This window comes from Oncorhynchus tshawytscha, linkage group LG24, assembly GCF_018296145.1.
Source record: "Oncorhynchus tshawytscha isolate Ot180627B linkage group LG24, Otsh_v2.0, whole genome shotgun sequence".
Lineage (NCBI taxonomy): Eukaryota > Metazoa > Chordata > Actinopteri > Salmoniformes > Salmonidae > Oncorhynchus > Oncorhynchus tshawytscha.
This window is the reverse complement of record NC_056452.1, coordinates 15,003,736-15,023,541: the sequence shown is the minus strand read 5'-3', so window position 1 is coordinate 15,023,541 and position 19,806 is coordinate 15,003,736. Positions and strand designations below refer to the sequence as shown.

The 19,806-nt window shown below is 42.2% G+C and overlaps 1 protein-coding gene across 1 annotated transcript; it reads left to right on the top strand.

The window, feature by feature from the left end:
- The first annotated feature begins 962 nt into the window (after positions 1 to 962).
- Positions 963 to 19,149, top strand: LOC112223624 (elongation of very long chain fatty acids protein 6). Its single transcript, XM_024386717.2, has 4 exons — positions 963 to 1,299; positions 8,448 to 8,579; positions 15,109 to 15,260; positions 16,087 to 19,149. Exons 1-4 carry the CDS (start codon positions 1,208 to 1,210, stop codon positions 16,521 to 16,523), a joined length of 813 nt encoding a protein of 270 aa, XP_024242485.1. The 5' UTR covers positions 963 to 1,207; the 3' UTR covers positions 16,524 to 19,149.
- Positions 19,150 to 19,806: the final 657 nt, after the last annotated feature.

The following is a 19,806-nucleotide window of genomic DNA, read 5'->3' as shown; positions in this document are numbered from 1 at the left end:
GTGTGTCAATTTCAACCAGCCCACTCCCCCCAAAAATATTTCCGGCCCATCTGGCATTTGCCAGAATTGCCAGATGGCCAATCTGCCCCTGATCCCTATGCTGATTTTCTTTTTCTTACTCATATTTAAAAATGACTCAGCACCCTTTTACTCAAATCAGGGAGTACATACAGATTGGGATATGTGGGACATAGTTTGACTTCACAAACCTTGCAGGTGCTGCTGATAAGACACCATTGTATCCAATGGTTTATTTGTCTTTGATTAGGTGTGAACAGAACTGTACATGCACTTTTGAAATGCAACAGAATTTCAATTTGGTGCATAGGTGCAAACTAACAACAGATGGCATGGCAAACGTCCCCACATTTGAATGTGTATTTCTGTTATATTATGCAGTGATAAAATGACAGGCCTGGGCATATTGATTTTGTAATAATTATTCAGTAATCCCTATGCACCATTTTACTCAAATCAAGGACTAAATGCAAATTGGGATATGCAGGACATAGTATGATTACACAAACCCTGCAGGTGCTGCTGATAAGTCACCATTGTAATTAATGCATTGGTCTCTGTGGGCAATTAGTAGGCAGTGTAATTTCTATAGGACTACCTTTGACAATAGTTGCCAAGTGTATGCAGTTCTTGACAGTTCATTCAATGTTTATTAATAGTGCATAACTGATAATATAACTATTCCCTGTCTGACTGGCCAACGCATCCCTAGAGGGGACTCAATATGTTTGGCATAGAGTAGCCTACTTTCAGACAGGTAGGTCGTTGTGTGTAAATCAGTCAAACTGAATGAAACATGTGAACAATTTGGCCTATGTTTCAATCATGAGGCAAATCCTAGTTATTGATTGACCATCCAGTCGAGAGCACCATGAGAGTACGACTAGACTTCTGATTCAAGCTCCGCCTTCTCTCCTTCCATCACTTTCCGTTTCAGTCCGTGAGACAGAGGGGACGTGCCATACACATAGACATTATAACAAGGCCATACAGTCACCGGGACGTGCTCGCGCTCGGCCACCGTGCGTGAGTGACAGTAGGGAAGTACATCTGAAACTGAGAGAATTCAGTTGCAATCTGTTGGTTTGTTAAATTAATAGTGGCGTTTTTAAAGCAGTTTGATAAATGTTAAAAGGGTGAAAACATAGACCAGGAGTTTTAACGGGAAGAAACTGACATTGTTACGAAAATGAACGAGACAGAGAACATCCCACTTGCAGAATACGATTTCGAAAGAAAATTCGATGAAAAGGGGGCTCTCGAATGGATGCAAGAAAACTGGTAAGTAGACCTCCAATTCAACCAAACACATCTGGATAAAAGAGTAGCCTAGCCTACGTGGTCTAAAGTCGGCGAATTATCCCCCCGTCGCCGCCAATGTTGGCTGAGCTCTCATCCACACACGATGTCATTATTTAGCCTACACGCCATGCAGGCACATTTTTTTATTGCCCACATTCGTCAATTTGATTCCTAACTGTCGCTTACTTTTTCCATTCATAGGCTACCGAAGAGTGCATACAATGTGTTGTGTGGGTTTTGATTATGCTACAAAGTAACGTTTAGTCAATAATGTATACAAACGGCTACTACAGATATAATTATTTTTGAGGATACTGTACAGGGGGAGACTGGGACAAGAATTCGACCCTGGCATTTTACTAGACCACATCACTGGGTGTGCCACCAACTCACCACCAACCATGCACAGACAACCCATCACGTCAAATACACTCTACTACACTCTGACCCTACAAACCCTACTTAGACACAGGCAGTAATGCTAACACATAACATTGGCGGTGCAGTACAGCGTTTCTCAGCTATTTCTGTTCCAGTGACTGGCGGGACATGGTCCTCCTCTTTTTTAACCAGCTTATGTTTACAACAAATACAATATGTAAAAACATCACTGGAGATACAACTCTCCACTATAACTGGGCCTCTGCTCTAGCCATTTTGTTTCCCTCTCTGTTGTGCTGTCTGTCTGTCTCAGCATCTTCTCTGCTGTCACTGTGCTTCTTATTGTTCTCTGTCTGTCTGTCTCCATTTCTGCTTAACATGTATATGTTATAAAAGCCAAGCTAATGACTTAGGTCATTGTTGCTATATTATACTTTCAAAATATGACTAATTTCCAGATTTGTTTGTGGTCAATAGAGATAAATTACATACATCTTTATGTGCACTAACTAATATCATTGGCTAATTCATTTGGGGTTCAACACCTGAGGAAATGGAAACTCAAAACACATGAACTAGATTAATATGATTCCCACTGCTAATAGCCATGTATTCATTCATTAGAAATAACAATGATAACCAACAGAAAGCTGAAGCCCTCCTCTCTTTGACAGGGACAAGGGGACGAAGCATCCGAAGCTGTGTTTTCCCCACAATTGCGTTTTGAAATGTTATACGATCAGAACACATTTTTCTCTCTTCTCTCTTTCCATTTGTTGTTTTACAATCCATGAGCTTGGCTATCTAACTGATGAGTTGGTGCAGTTCTCTTTGCTGATGCCACATTTGACTTTGAATATGAGTTTGAGTGACCTCAGCTCAGCCTGTCAGAAAAACGGCTGGCCCATCTGGTTATGGGTGCAGGCCGTTGCCCACTGACCAGCCAAAGGCTCATTATAGATTAATATAATAGAGAAATTGCTCAATCTTTTAAAAATAACATGGGCTGCAGGCCATACCCCCCAAAAAGTTACATATATGTACACTACCGTTCAAAGGTTTGGGGTAACTTCAGAAGATAGTTCTTTGTTTCTGGCCATTTTGAGCCTGTAATTGAACCCACAAATGCTGATGCTCCAGATACTCAACTAGTCTAAAGAAGGCCTGTTTGATTACTTCTTTAATTAGAACAACAGTTTTCAGCTGTGCTAACATAATTGCAAAAGGCTTTTCTAATGATCAATTAGCCTTCTAAAATGATATACTTGGATTAGCTAACACAATGCGCCATTGGAACACAGGAGTGATGGTTGCTGATAATGGGCCTATGTAGATTTCCATGAAAAATCTGTCATTTCCAGCTACAATAGTCATTTACAACATTAACAATGTCTACACTGTATTTCTGATCAATTTGATGTTATTTTAATGGACCAAAAATGTGCTTTTCTTTCAAAAACAAGGACATTTCTAAGTGACCTCAAACTAGTGTAGTGTATATATTTTTTGTGTGTGTGTGTCAATTTCGATCAGCCCACCCAACGAGAAAATGGTCCAGCCCACCTGGCATTTGCCAGAATTGCCAGATGGCCCTGCTACTGTAAATGGATATACTTATTGTTGTTCTCCCGCCCATTTTCAGATGTCATTGAGGATGCGACCGTCTGAACTTACCTTCAGTTTTCATGTGCATGGTGTGTTGATAACCGGCTACGTTTTATGAACGTTAAAACAACCTTCGATCCATCGCATGATGCGGAAGCCATCCCTTTCAACCCTTACAGTTCATTGGACGCTTTCCTCTGCCCAGGTGTTGCTGATGCATGCCTAACCTAACGTAGCAGGCGGAAAATAAGCTAGATCCCCCCCCCCCTACATACTGGTCTTGATGAGAAGAAGGTTCTCTTCTGCACTGTTCAACCAATCCAGTAAATGTGGAGGAGGAGTAAAGATGGAAGTGTCGCCTTGTTTAACGTCCAAAAGCAGAAGTCTCTTTACTAGCTGTCTTTTCATTTCCCCTGAAAAACATAACAACCAGTTGTTGGGGACTCGGCATGGCTAACACATGCCAGATCTTACAACGCCTGGATAGGTATTAGATAACCACGTCATATGTTATCGCAATCTGGTGCCCGAAAGCACGGTCGATGACATGGCACGTAACCATTGGTTGATGAATGCAACGTCTGAGCAGGGGAACACGACCAATGGGCGAGTTCCACGGCGAAAGGCAAGGTGACGCAACAACCTATGGTTCTGGCCACGTCATCGACTGTGTCATCAACTGAGAAATTGCTATAACATATCATGTGTACAGCTGATACTTTCGAGTAACTATCTGGGCGTTGTTAGATCTAAAGTCTAAGCATAGGAACGCGGCCATCGTTACTACAATATGACGGGAAACTCAATGTATAGCCTGTCATACTGCTGTTCACTTCAGTTTGTGTAACATGTACATGCGGTCACATGCAATGAATGATTACCAAATATCAAATGTGATGATTACTGTTAAATACATAGGTGTAAATACATTATAGGATATCTATAGGCCTACATTTTGTAACTGTTTTGATATCATATTTATGTTTAATATAACCCAAAGGCATGTCACTTCTCCCCATCAAATTAGTATAGGTCTCAAGTGTTTCTCTTTGTGTCCAATGGAAATGTGTGTGGAAAAAGGGAGTCATTTTTGTCTGTGGTTAACATATCACTAAGGAAATGTTGAGACCTAGTAAGACCGCATTCTTACACAGACTTACTCTGGCTCCTTGTTTGCATTTTCTGACTGAGAGACAGTGTTGTGTTTCAGTTTCAGTGGCAAGCAAGCTGTCAAATGTGTATTGTAAAAGTCCAGGGGTGTATTCAAGAAACGTTTTGCTGCTGCAAAACTCTAAAACAGAACGAAACGGGAAACAACCTATCTGAATTTGTCCAATAGAAACTCTTGTTTTGCTCTGTCTGCTTCCGTTTAATTCTTAAACGGTAAACCATTTCCCGTAGTGAATACACTCCTGTAAATATGCAGTGCTGGCCAAGTAAATTCACCCTGTTTCACCCTGCCCATGCATTCCTCAGATCGAGCTGATGTTTATAGGCTACAGCAAAGCATCAAAAGGGGAGGAGCCGGAGAAGCTTAATACCACATCTAGTGCAGCACAGGGAAACCAATGCTTTGATTGCATGTGACATCCAGGCCTACGACTGTAATTAATGGGCTAGACTTCTGCTTTCTGGGAACATTTGCTCCCACATGACCCCCCCTTTCTCTTTTTCGAGGAGTAAAAGATGGTGGCCCACACATTGTATTTGTCCTGAGTCCTTCACCTCAAAAGGATACAATGACTGCTTCTTGTCGCTTCATTATCTCTCTCTCCCTCGGTATTGGCCATCACACATTCCCTCGCTGTAATGCATAGACACAGTGGTGTTATTGCTCTTAATGCTTCCCTATAGAATCCTTCATCAGTCTAATGACAGTTTCATCCTCCCTTTGGGACAGACAGAGAATGACCACTGAAGCCCTACTGTATTTAGCGATGTATATAGCCCTACTAAACTGGGTCAAACAACAACATCTTCCCAGTCTAATATGCTCTGTCAATCTGGATTGGTCAACTGGTCTGTCCTCAAAGTAAACCCCCTCTGCTGTACACACATCATAGCTTTTTAGTATTCAGCCCTTTTCACCTCAATTTAACTTTTTGGTAAAAACAATTGTCCAGTCAGTGATCTGTCTAGTATTCTTACTGCAACCCGCTCCCAGCTGTTTTCACATAGCCTCACAGTTGATTTTAGACCGGAGTGATGTTTACTCAATCTAATTGCCTCATTACCCACGGGCTGCAGTAGTAGAAGTTCTGGTCAGTATGTCAACATCTCAGCTCGGTTAGTACTTGGCTCCATGACTACGGATGGGGATGGGGACTGTAAAATAGAGCCTTGGCATGGGATGGACAGAAGTTGGAGTGGTCTACAGGCCATGTCACTGCCATGTGCCCAGTGGACCAGCCCAATCCTGATCTCTGTTGATCTCTGTAATCTTTTTTAATAGTATGAATTTACATACAGTTGAAGTCGGAAGTTTACATACACTTAGGTTGGAGTCATTAAAAGTTGATTTTCAACCACTCCACACATTTCTTGAGGACATCTACTTTGTACATGACACAAGTCATTTTTCCAACCATTGTTTGCAGACAGATTATTTCACTTATAATTCACTGTATCACATGTCCAGTGGGTCAGAAGTTTACATACACTAAGTTGATGTCACGGTTTACTTCTGTTGAAGGAAAGGCGGACCAAAACGCGGCGTGGTTTGTGTTCATCTTGATATTTAATCAAAGAAAGAACTGAACACTGAATACAAAAACAATAAACAAATAACGACCGTGAAGCTAAATGAGAACTGTGATGACACAAGCAATCAACATAGACAATCACCCACAAACAAACAGTGCAACCCAGGCTACCTAAGTATGATTCTCAATCAGAGACAACTAATGACACCTGCCTCTGATTGAGAACCATACTAGGCCGAAACATAGAAATCCCCAAATCATAGAAAAACAAACATAGACTGCCCACCCAACTCACGCCCTGACCAGACTAAATAAATACAAACAAAGGAAATAAAGGTCAGAACGTGACAGTACCCCCCCCCAAGGTGTCAATTGGAGGTGTACCTGTGGATGTTTTTCAAGGCCTACCTTCAAACTCAGTGCCTCTTTGCTTGACATCATGGGAAAATCAAAAGAAATCAGCCAAGACATCAGAAAAAAAATTGGTTCATCATTGGGAGCAATTCCCAAACGCCTGAAGGTACCACGTTCATCTGTACAAATAAAGGTATGCAAGTATAAACACCATGGGACCACGCAGCTGTCATACTGCTCAGGAAGGAGACGCGTTCTGTCTCCTAGAGATGAACGTACTTTGGTGCGAAAAGTGAAAATCAATCCCAGAACAACAGCAAAGGACCTTGTGAAGATGCTGGAGGAAACGGGTACAAAAGTATCTATATCCACAGTAAAACGAGTCCCATATTGACATAACCTGAAAGGCCACTCAGCAAGGAAGAAGCCACTGCTCCGAAGCCACTGCTCCAAAACCACCAAAGAAAAGCCAGACAACGGTTTGCAACTGCACATGGGGACAAAGATCGTACTTTTTGGAGAAATGTCCTCTGGTCTGATGAAAAATATAACTGTTTGGCCATAATGACCATCGTTGTGTTTGGAGGAAAAAGGGGGAGGCTTGCAAGCCGAAGAACCCCATCCCAACCGTGAAGCACAGAGGTGGCAGCATCATGTTGTGGGGGTGCTTTGCTGCAGGAGGGACTGGTGCACTTCACAAAATAGATGACATCATGAGGGAGGGAAATTATGTGGATATATTGAAGCAACATCTCAAGACATCAGTCAGGAAGTTAAAGCTTGGTCGCAAATGGGTCTATCAAATGGACAATGACCCTAAGCATTCTTCCAAAGTTGTGGCAAAATTGCTTAAGGACAACAAAGTCAAGGTATTGGAGCGGCCATCACAAAGCCCTGACCTCAATCCCATAGAAAATTTGTGGGCAGAACTGAAAAAGCGTGTGCGAGCAAGGAGCCTACAAACCTGACTCAGTTACACCAGCTTTGTCAGGAGGAATGGGACAAAATTCACCCAACTTAATGTGGTAAGCTTGTGGAAGGCTACCCGAAACATTTGACTCAAGTTAAACAAGAAAAATGTACCCCCTTTTTCGTGGTATCAAATTGTTAGTAGTTACTGTCTTGTCTCTTTGCTGCAACTCCCGTACGGGCTCGGGAGAGACGAAGGTCGAGAGCCACACGTCCTCCGAAACACAACCCAAACAAGCCGCACTGCTTCTTAACACAGCGCGCATCCAACCCGGAAGCCATCCGCACCAATGTGTCAGAGGAAACACCGTACACCTAGCGACCTGGTCAGCGTGCACTGCGCCCGGCCCGCCACAGGAATCGCTAGTGCGCAATGAGACAAGGATATCCCTACCAGCCAAACCCTCCCTAACCCAGACGACACTAGGTCAAGTGTGCGTCGCCCCATGGACCTCCCGGTCGCTGCAACAGAGCCTGGGCTTGAACCCAGGGTCTCTGGTGGCACAGCTAGCACTGCAATCCAGTGCCTTAGACCACTGCTCCACCCGGGAGGCCAAGTTAAACAATTTAAAGGCAATGCTACCAAATACTAATTGAGTGTATGTAAACTTCTGACCCACTGGGAATGTGATGAAAGCTGAAATAAATCATTCTCTCTACTATTATTCTGACATTTCAGATTCTTAAAATAAAGTGGTGATCCCAACTGACCTAAGACAGGGCATTTTTACTCAGATTAAATGTCAGGAATTGTGAAAAACTGAGTTTAAATGTATTTGGCTAAGGTGTATGTAAACTTCCGACTTCAACTGTAGATGATTGAGTTTAGCTTAGCTCGCCTCGTGGCTTGCTGTGTACATTCAGCGTACTGCCACCAGGCAAAAGGAACTAGAAATGTCAACTGCAGTGCCAATCCAAAAAGTCTGCTAAAGACTGACTCATCCATTCACAATGATCATTGATCACGTACATGCATTGTTGGAGTTTAAACTAGATTAAAGCTTGTTTGCATTTCCACCCTGCTCTCATCTAAATCATGACCTAGGACACTAGTAGTTACAGTAATCACTTGTGAACTGGTTCGGTGACATGTGTTAAATATTTTCTCCTTAATAGGAGTAAGTCCTTTATGTTCTGTGGGCTGTATGCTGCGATCATCTTCGGGGGCCAACACTTCATGAGAGAGAGGCCCAAGCTAAACCTGCGTCGACCCCTCGTCCTCTGGTCACTCAGTCTGGCCATCTTCAGGTGAGTGACACACTGACCACTGTGTGTCAGTATATCACTTTATGTGTTTTTTTAGGCATCATCAAACCAATCAATCAACCAATCATTGTGATTGAAGCTCTTTCTGAACGTTGGTGGTGGTTAGCCTCGTTATCCTCCCTCATCCTTGCTAACCTCAGCAAGGGAAATGTTGTCCACAAAAATGTTTGTATATCTACTCCATTTTTCAGGACCCTGTCTTTCAAAGATAATTCGTAAAAATCCAAATATCTTCACAGATCTTCATTGTAAAGGGTTTAAACACTGTTTCCCATGCTTGTTCAATGAACCATAAACAATTAAGGAACATGCACCTGTGGAATGGTCGTTAAGACACTAACAGATTACAGACGGTAGGCAATTAAGGTCACAGTTATGAAAACTTAGGACACTAAAGAGGCCTTTCTACTGACTCTGAAAACCCCCAAAAGAAAGATTCCCAGGGTGCCTGCTCATCTGCGTGAACGTGCCTTAGGCATGCTGCAAGGAGGCATGAGGACTGCAGATGTGGCCAGGGCAATAAATTGCAATTTCCGTACTGTGAGACACCTAAGACAGCGCTACAGGGAGACAGGATGGACAGCTGATCGTCCTCGCAATGGCAGACCACGTGTAACAACACCTGCACAGGATCGGTACATCCGAACATCACACCTGCGGGACAGGTACAGGATGGAAAACAACTGCCCGAGTTACACCAGGAAGGCACAATCCCTCCATCAGTGCTCAGACTGTCCACAATAGGCTGAGAGAGGCAGGACTGAGGGCTTGTAGGCTTGTTGTAAGGCAGGTCCTCACCAGACATCACCAGCAACAACGTCACCTATGGGCACAAACCCACCGTCGCTAGACCAGACAGGACTGGCAAAAATACTTTTTTTGTACAGCTTTGACAGTGCTACTGTATCTTTTTTGACACGCAAAGGCCTAAACTGCATTCCATAGTATCTATGTCGTGAAACTAATAGCAGTGACGCCCAACAGTGTAACTCCGGTAGGGGAAAATCTGAAAAATAGCGAATTTGGTAGTGTGTACCGGTGCTCGACCAGTCGGTGAAAGCCGACATCACCCACGACAGAGGACGGTTGATTGTCAAGGGCAATGAATTCCATTATGTTGGCTTTAATGGATTTCGCCTTTGAGTTGTCTTGCTGAAATTTTCTTACTCTTTCAAATGACTGCTCAACTTGTTGACTACTCGATCCACACAGCAGACATTGTGGGCTAGGGTAGGAATGTTGTGTTGCACGTGTAGTGCAACATTTAACGTGGCGTTACTGTAGCTTTGACATTGGTTTTTAACATCGGGCCAATACCGATTTTTAGCTAATATCGGCCGATTTCGATATGTTTACCGATATATTGTGCATCCCTACTTACAAGCCCTTAACCAACAATGCTTCAACAAGTTAAGTAAAAGTTAAGAAAAAAATTGAAAATAAAATAGTTAAACAGCAGCAGTAAAATAACAATAGCGAGGCTATATACAGGGGGTACCGGTACAGAGTCAATGTGCGGGGGCACCGGTTAGTCAAGGTAATTTAGGTAATATGTACATGTAGGTACAGTTAAAATAACTATGCATAGATAATAAACAGAGTAGCAGCAGCGTAAAAGAGGGGTCTGGGTAGCCCTTTGATTGGCTGTTCAGGAGTCTTATGGCTTGGGGGTAGAAGCCTCCTAGTCCTAGACTTGGCGCTCCGGTACTGCTTGCCGTGCGGAAGCAGAGAGAACGGTCTATGACTAGGGTGGTTGGAGTCTTTGACCATTTTTAGGGCCTTCCTCTGACACCACCTGGTATAGAGGTCCTGGATGGCAGGAAGCTTGGCCCCAGTGATGTACTGGGCCGTACGCACTACCCTCTGTAGTGCCTTGTGGTCGGAGGCCGAGCAGTTGCCATTCTAGGCAGTGATGCAACCAGTCAGAATGCTCTTGATGGTGCAGCTGTAGAACCTTTGAGGATCTGAGGACCCATGCCAAATCTTTTCAGTCTCCTGAGGGGGCATAGGCTTTGTCGTGCCCTCTTCACGACTGTCATTAGACTGCTGAACAATTAATAAAATTACCACTGGACAATTTACATTGACCCCCCCTTTGTACACTGCTGCTACTCGCTGTTTTTTATCTATGCATAGTCACTTCACCCCCACCTACATGTAAAAATGACCTCAACAAACCTGTACCAACGCACACTGACTTGGTACCGGTGCCCCCTGTATATAGCCTCGTTATTGTTATTCTTATTGTGTTACTTTTTATATTAATCTACTTGGGAAATATTTTTTTAACTCTTCTTTTAACTGCACTGTTGGTTAACCTCCTGAAGCTAGGGGGCACTATTTTTATGATTGGAAAAATAACGTTCCCAAAGTAAACGGCCTATTTCTCAGGACCAGATGCTAGAATATGCATATAATTGACAGATTAGGATAGAAAACACTCTACAGTTCCCAAAACTGTCAAAATGTTGTCTGTGAGTTAAGGAGGAGTCAGGGCTGTTTTGGTGTGCCACCGTTTTGGTGTTCCACAGAGGTGCATCACCATCATCATCCGTGCCCATGCCCTCTGCTGAGCCAGCTGTTAATCCTAATCACAGAGCCGTGGGTTTAACCTGCCCACTCAATCCCACTGCTGCTGGCTGGACAGGATAACGTGTCCTCGGCATATGAAACACTTCATATATTCATTACTGCACCACCACTGCAACGTTCTACCACATGGGGTTTTTAAAAGTAGGCTACTGGCCTGTAATAGATAGGTAGTTACCAATGATGATGTTGGTATTAGGTAGTTACCATTGATAATGTATTGATAGGGAGTTACCAATGATGATGTTGGTGTTAGTTACCATAATGTATTGCTAGGTAGTTACCAATGATGTTGGTGTTAGTTACCATAGATAATGTATAGATAGGTAGTTACCAATGATGATGTTGGTGTTAGTTACCGTAGATAATGTATTAATAGGTAGACCAATGATGATGTTGGTGTTAGGTAGTTACCATAGATAATGTGTAGATAGGTAGTTACCAATAATGATGTTGGTGTTAGGTAGTTACCATTGATACTGTATTGATAGGTAGTTACCAATGATGATGTTGGTGTTAGTTACCATTGATAATGTATTGATAGGTAGTTACCAATGATGATGTTGGTGTTAGTTACCATAGATAATGTATTGATAGGTAGTTGCCAATGATGATGTTAGGTAGTTAGCATAGATAATGTGTAGATAGGTAGTTACCAATGATGATGTTGGTGTTAGGTAGTTACCATAGATAATGTATAGATAGGTAGTTACCATTGATAAGATAGTTATAGGTAATGAATTACCACGTCTGACACCAACTGACACTGACAGGTACCAACACACTCTTAAACAGCTTCTATCCCCAAGCAATACAACTGATAAATACCTAGCAAAATAGCTACACGGACGGAGTTTACCTTGTATCTTTATTGATCGTTTATTTCAGTATTTGCACTGTCTCTATGCACACTCACAGGGCCCTACACACTCACACACACTGTCACTCCAACACACACACAAACACTCACGCCATCATTTTCTCACTCACACATAATATGCACATACATTTATACTGACTCTACACATCCGCACACCTTCTATTCACCCTCTCACACACCCTCTCACATGCAAGCTGCTGCTACTCTGTTTATCTTATATCCTGTTGCCTAGTCACCTTACCCCTATACATATCTACCTCCATCACTCCAGTATCCTTGCACAGTACTGTAAATATGGTATCGGAACTGACTTTTTAAATATTTCCTGTATATTGTCTGCTTATCTACTTACTTTATTGTGTATTTCATATTTCTTATTCTGGGGACATCCAGCTGGAGATGTGACCCACTGATATGTCTTATCTCGTTTGTCTTGGTTTCAGATTTCGAGCGCCATGGCAACCGCTACAGTGACCGTTCATATAGTTGAGACCTATATCACTTTGCATCATGGCACTGCAAAGCTGACAGTATAAAATATAGTTGAGTGATGTATTTTGCATTACGTTATGACAACCACAAAGCTGATAGTTCAGGTGTATCGTATAGCAGCAAGATAGAAATATGAGCTGATTTTCGTGTACAAAAATACTTACTTATAGTCAACTCTGATCGACCATGGGCATTATACTTGTGTTCAAGTTTTTCCCTATACCAATTACTTGAATGCAACTGTGAATTCCCTATAGTTAGACTGAGCAAATCAAATACACTTTTATTTTATCCCATGCGCCGAATACAACAGGTATACAACGAATACAACCTTACCGTGAAATGCTAGCCCTTAACCAACAATGCAGTTCAAGAAGTAGTGTTAAGAAAATATTTACTAAATATACTAAAGTAAAAAATTAAATAAAAATTAACACAATAAAATAACAATACCGAGGCTATATACAGGGGTATCGGTACCTAGTCAATGTGTGGGGGATACATGTTAGTTGAGGTAGTTTGTACATGTAAGTAAAGTGACTATGCACAGATAATAAATAGCGAGTAGCAGCAGTGTTAAATCTAAGGGGGGGGGGGAGTCAATGTAAATAGTCTGTGTAGCCATTTGATTCATTGTTCAGCAGTCTGATGGCTTGGGGGTAGAAGCTGTTAAGGAGCCTTTTGGACCTAGACTTGGCGATCCGGTACCGCTTGCTGTGCGGTAGCAGAGAGAACAGTCTATGATTTGGGTGACTGTAGACGTTGACCATTTTTAAGGCCTTCGTCTGACACCGCTTAGTAAATACAGTTGAAGTCGGACGTTTACATACACTTAGGTTGGAGTCATTAAAACTCGTTTTTCAACCACTCCACAAATTTCTTGTTATAGTTTTGGCAAGTCGGTTCGGACATCTACTTTGTGCAATGACACAAGTAATTTTTCCAACAATTGTTTACAGACAGATTATTTCACTTATGATTCACTGTATACAATTCCAGTGGGTCAGAAGTTTACATACACTAAATTGTCTGTGCCTTTAAACAGCTTGGAAAATTCCAGAACATTAAGTCATGGCTTTAGAAGCTTCTGATAGGATAATTGACATCATTTGAGTCAACTGGAGGTGTACCTGTGGATGTATTTCAAGGCCTACCTTCAAACTCAGTGCCTCTTTGCTTGACATCATGGGAAAATCAAAATAAATCAAAAGAAGTCTGGTTCATCATTGGGAGCAATTTCTAAATGCCTGAAGGTACCACGTTCATCTGTACAAACAATAGTACGCAAGTATAAACACCATGGGACCACGCATCTATCATACCGCTCAGGAAGGAGACGGGTTCTGTCTCCAAGAGATGAACGTACTTTGGTTTAAAAAGTGCAAATCAATCCCAGAAGAACAGCAAAGGACCTTGTGAAGATGCTGGAGGAAACAGGTACAAAGTATCAATATCCACATTAAAACAAGTCCTATATCGACATAACCTGAAAGGCCACACAGTAAGGAAGAAGCCACTGCTCCAAAACCGCCATAAAAAAAGCCAGACTACGGTTTGCAACTGCACATGGGGACAAATATCGTACTTTTTGGAGAAATGTCCTCTGGTCTGATGAAACAAAAATAGAACTGTTTGGCCATAATGACCATTGTTATATTTGGAGGAAAAGGGGGAGGCTTGCAAGCTGAAGAACACCATCCCAACCGTGAAGCATGGGGGTGGCAGCATCATGTTGTGGGGGTGCTTTACTGCAGGAGGGACTGGTGCACTTCACAAAATAGATGGCATCATGAGGAGGAAAATTATGTGGATATATTGAAGCAACATCTCAAGACATCAGTCAGGAAGTTAAAGCTTGGTCGCAAATGGGTCTTCCAAATGGACAATGACCCCAAGCATACTTCCAAAGTTGTGGCAAAATGGCTTTAAGGACAACAAAGCCAGGGTATTGGAGTGGCCATCACAAAGCCCTGACCTCAATCCCATAGAAAATTTGTGGGCAGAACTGAAAAAGCGTGTGCGAGCAAGGAGGCCTACAAACCTGACTCAGTTACACCAGCTTTGTCAGGAGGAATGGGCCAAAATTCACCCAACTTATTGTGGGACGCTTGCGGAAGGCTCCCCGAAATGTTTGACCCAAGTTAAACAATTTAAAGACAATGCTACCGAATACTAATTTAGTGTATGTAAACTTCTGACCCACTGGGAATGTGATGAAAGAAATAAAAGCTGAAATAAATAATTCTCTCTACTGTTATTCTGACATTTCACATTCTTAAAATAAAGTGGTGATCCTAACTGACCTAAGACAGGGAATTGTTACTTGGGTTAAATGTTAGGAATTGTAAAAAACTTGTTTAAATGTAATTGGCTAAGGTGTATGTAAACTTCCAACTTCAACTGTAGGTCCTGGATGGCAGGAAGCTTGGCCCCAGTGATGTACTGGGCCTTACGCACTACCCTCTGTAGTGCCATATAGTCAGTTGCCATACCAGGCGGTGATGCACTTGACACTATCTCTTTAGTAAATCTATGTGCTTCATTCCACAGTATCATCGGAGCGGTCAGAACCGGTTGGTACATGTTCCATGTCCTCAACAAAAGTGGTTTTAAGCAGTCGGTGTGTGACACCAGCTTCTACAGCGCCCCTGTCAGCAAGTTCTGGGCCTACGCCTTCGTCCTGAGCAAGGCCCCAGAGCTGGGTAAGGAATGTCCCAAATAGGGTCCCGTTCTGAATGCTTCAGATAGATATATGTCATGTGGAATAGACATACTTTGTCATGCAGTGTAGAATAATCAGCTCGCCTCGAGCTGATCTATACAAGACAATTCTATATACTCATTGTGACCCTGGCCCACGAATGGGAGAGATGGAGGGGGTTGTAATTGGTCAATTATGTCAGAGGGCAAATCAGAGAGAAGGAGGCCGGTGCAGGACAACAAAAAAAAAACTTGAAACAATTTGTCTATTTATGTGATTCCGGAAGCACTTGGAAGTTTCTAGTGCACTTACATTGATCAGCGGCCTATTACCTCAAGGGCTATGTGGCTGCAAGGTGATGCCATTTCCCCTCCCAGAGCAGTAATCTAGTCACTTATGCCTATCTGTCAGTCAGACAGGGGATGCAAAAGCGATGGTAAATGGACAGAGATGCTGACTGACAGGAAGGACATGCTCGCGTTCTAGAATGGGGCCGATGTTCAGTATATTAAGCCTGTATAGTTTGGACTGTACAGGGTGTGCGGTTTGAGTGTATTGGAGTGTGTCAGGATGTTGTTGTATGCTTCCTAATATAGTGTGTGTGTGTGCGCGCAGGTGCAGTGCTTTACTGTACTTTTTGAGGACCACAAACAGTCATCCCATCTTTCCAGGTCATTTTTGGAAGTGAGGTTCAAATATCCATTCCTCACAATGTTTGTCTTCTACTGTGTGTGGTCACTAGTGCTTGAGAGAGAGTGAAAGTGGTCAAACATCAGAGTATAACTAAGTGATTTCTCCCTCCCTCCCTCCCTCCCTCCCTCCCTCAGGTGACACGGTGTTCATCGTGCTCCGTAAGCAGCGCCTCATCTTCCTCCATTGGTACCACCACATCACAGTGCTGGTCTACTCCTGGTACTCCTACAAGGACCAGGTGGCAGGCGGCGGCTGGTTCATGACCATGAACTACCTGGTCCACTCCTTCATGTACACCTACTACGCTGCCCGGGCTGCGGGCTACCGGGTGCCGCGACCCTGCGCCATGGTCATCACGGCCACCCAGATCATGCAGATGATGATGGGGCTTGCTGTCTTAGGCTTGGTCTACCACTGGATGCACGAAGTGCGCTGTCCCTCCTACATGCCCAACATCGCCTGGGGCTCGCTCATGTACCTCAGCTACCTGGTCCTGTTCGCCTCGTTCTTCTACAAGTCCTACCTCAAGGGCGCCACTTACAAGGTTGGCAAGGGATCCAAGGCCGAGTAGGGGCCGGATTCGTCAGAGGCAAGTTGCACACTGGGCAAGTCATATTAGAGTGTGTGCCTAATTGAGAAGAATATCGACGTCGTGCCATGATGTGAGTCACAACTGGTTTTAATGGTTGCTGGGTCCACGGCAATTGTGACAAGCCATTTTTTCCCCCCACCCACGACTTTGTATAGCTGTAGCTTATCTAACGAACTAGAACCATGGATTACATGATAATAGAACGGTCGTTGAGAGTGGACCGGGGAACCAGTGCATGGTCACCACAGTTTAATATACTATGATCGATGGATGAAAGAAAGGGAGTAGACAGATAGAGAGAGAGAGAGGTCAGTTTGTGTTTGACTAATGTACTACTCGCTTCATTTTGATTTCTTGGCTTCGTTAATCAATCTCTTTGACCAGCTGCTTCAGTCAGAGTCCAGTGAAAAACAACCATATGTGGCCTGAGGGCAGTTTACAACCGCGTTTGCAGTCTGCACGGTCATTGAATTTGACAGTCACAGGTGTTCATTCATACAGAAAGAAAGACTCCTTTTGAAATCTGGTGCTTTTTAGACCAGCACTGAGAATTCTCTCACTAACTTATCGGAAGTATATTGAAGTGATGATAAAAAGGCATGAATGAAGGATAATTTTTTTTTTCTGTTTTAGTTGTAGGGAATTTTCTGGGAATGGGTGGGAGGAGATGAGCGCACTGAAGGGATTGACACTCAGAACAATGTGTCCATTGTAAATAATATATCTTAAGAATGTATTTATTTTCTTAAAATATCAAGTCTCTGGTGGTACTTAAAGTGTACCAGGAAATAGTGTGACTCACTAAGTTCTGCCTGTCTTAAATTGGGCAGTTTGAGTTTTGCACTTTTGTATTTTAAACAGTTTTCTTTACATCACAACAATGCACTATATTGTTTTTGTTTTTTTAAGTCTTTCTACATCTGTTCATTAAAGAAAGGGAAGTCCCCTGGCACCACATTGCTTCTTAAAGGGAAAAGTCATGGAGGTTATCTTTGCTTCTTAAAGGGAAGGTCATGAAGGTTATCATAATGTCTGTGTGATAAGAGTTGCATTGTCATGTAAGAACTATTTGAGTCGAAGAGGTCAACTTTTTTGATTTTCACATTTGATAGATATTCCTTTACTACATGGTAGAAGAAAATATCCATATTCTTATATACCAGTATGAAAACCAAGGATAGGTGGATAGGTTATAACGTTATAAAAAAAGACACATTCCTTTTTCTTTCCTCCTATTTTAAATATGACCACCAGTGTAGATTGGATAGGGGCTCAGGTCAAGACAGCGAAATAGTTTTTGTTGTTGTCTAGAAATCTAGTAGATGCAGAAAGTAGTGTCTTGTAAGCACACCTAACCACTCGAGTTTTAACCCTTGGCAGCTTGTGTGTGTCTTCCTTTATGTTTATTATAGAGCTGTACTGTATTATCTCCCTCCTACCCATAATCCTAGAGCCATACTGGTGTGAGCACATGTTCTTTAATGTATGTTTGTATCACACTGAGAGTAGTTACCATGGCTTAGTACAGGGACTCTTTTGAAGGGTAATGGTAACTACTAACACTTGCCTTAATAAGCCCTACTTATAACCCCCATAACCCAAGCTGTGACTTCAAGTGTCATAGAACTCATACTCTATCTGTGGGTTTATTAGCTTCCAACCCAAAGTGAGACAGTCTAGCCTTTACACAACTGGTAGTCGCCAAATGTCTTAAAGGGGAATTTCAAAATTGTTCAACTTCATATCCATAATTTCCAGCACTACTCCAACATCATGCATCATCTGATGTGCATCATGTGATTTTAACTAAGTAGTAGGCAATGCCTACTCATCATTGGTTGAAATCACACCAGATGATGCCATTGGAAAAACGTACCTTCCTTCATCTTTTTGACTACAAAACATAGAAACATGCCATTTTCACGTATGTTGATGTTGGGATAGTGCTGAATGTGAAGTTGACATTTTTTTTTCAATAATTTCCTTGAAATAGTGCTTCTAATCCTATTATAATGTTGTGTTTATGAAGGAGTTACACTGCCCTTATGTAATACCCATCATATGACTCAGCTGTAACACCTGATGCTGGAGCAGGCACATACTGTACTACCATTATTATAGACTAGTCCAATGAGCTTAGCAGTGTTTAGAAGTGTGAATATTTTTTTAAGGCCGTACTAAATCTGCAAAGTACATTTCTTTCACTTGGCTGTTGTTGTGTCAATAATGCTGATATTATGATCATGATGTGACATTATAAATGTTGTCCACCCTCCACCTTGAAGCCGACGGTTGCATTTTAGTTGTAAAATATCACAACGATAATACACAGGGTATAAACTCAGTTTCTAATACATTGATTCGTGTGCCAAATGATGCTTCTGCAGATTTCTACTCTGTTAGGTAAATGTGAGCAGAGTTATTGTTTGTGTATTGTCTTTGCTGATGAAGTGTAAGAAAACATGCTTATGCATCCCTGTGAGTATGCTGTCTAGTGCGTAACTGATATGAAAGGGCAAAAAAAACTGTCTTAAGGGCTTTAATGTTTAAATGTGCAGATTTTAAATGTCAAAACAATAAATTCATGTCTGTTTTGAAAGACTAATTGTTTCATTCTTGCTGAAATCTGAAATACATCTGTGCGTCTTTGTTAGATGCATATGCACATGTACAATCAGATCCAAAAGGATTGGCACCGTTGAGAAAGATGAGCCAAAAAGACGGTATAAAATTAATTCTACAAATACTGAGCTACAGGTAAAAGGAAATGCTTGAGTAAATGAGGGATATAAAGTATATTGAAAGCAGGTGCTTCCACACAGGTGTGGTTCCTGAGTTAATTAAACAATTAACATCCCATCATGCTTAGGGTCATGTATAAAAATTCACAGTTGCCCATTATTTTGGCTACCATGGCTAGAAGAATAAATCTCAGTGACTTTGAAAGAGGGGTCACAAAGGAGCATAGGGGGTTTAAAGTGTGTGTGTGTGTGTCTCAGTCATCAGATCTCAACCCAATTGAACACTTATGGGAGATTCTGGAATGGCTACAGACAGCGTTTTCCACCACCATCAACAAAACACCAAATGATGGAATTTCTTGTGGAAGAATGGTGTCGCATCCATCCAATAGAGTTCCAGACACTTCTATGCCAAGGTGTATTGAAGTAGTTCTTGCTCATGGTGTTACACGCCCTGGCCATAGAGAGGTTTTTATTCTCTATTTTGGTTAGGCCAGGGTGTGACTAGGGTGGGCATTCTA

Excerpts from the sequence above, each read along its gene's own strand:
- LOC112223624 (XM_024386717.2), top strand. The coding sequence starts at position 1,208 with ATGAACGAGACAGAGAACATCCCACTTGCAGAATACGATTTCGAAAGA. Across the intron at positions 1,300-8,447 it reads GAATGGATGCAAGAAAACTG|GAGTAAGTCCTTTATGTTCT; the intron begins GTAAGTAGACCT and ends TCTCCTTAATAG. Across the intron at positions 15,261-16,086 it reads GAGCAAGGCCCCAGAGCTGG|GTGACACGGTGTTCATCGTG; the intron begins GTAAGGAATGTC and ends TCCCTCCCTCAG.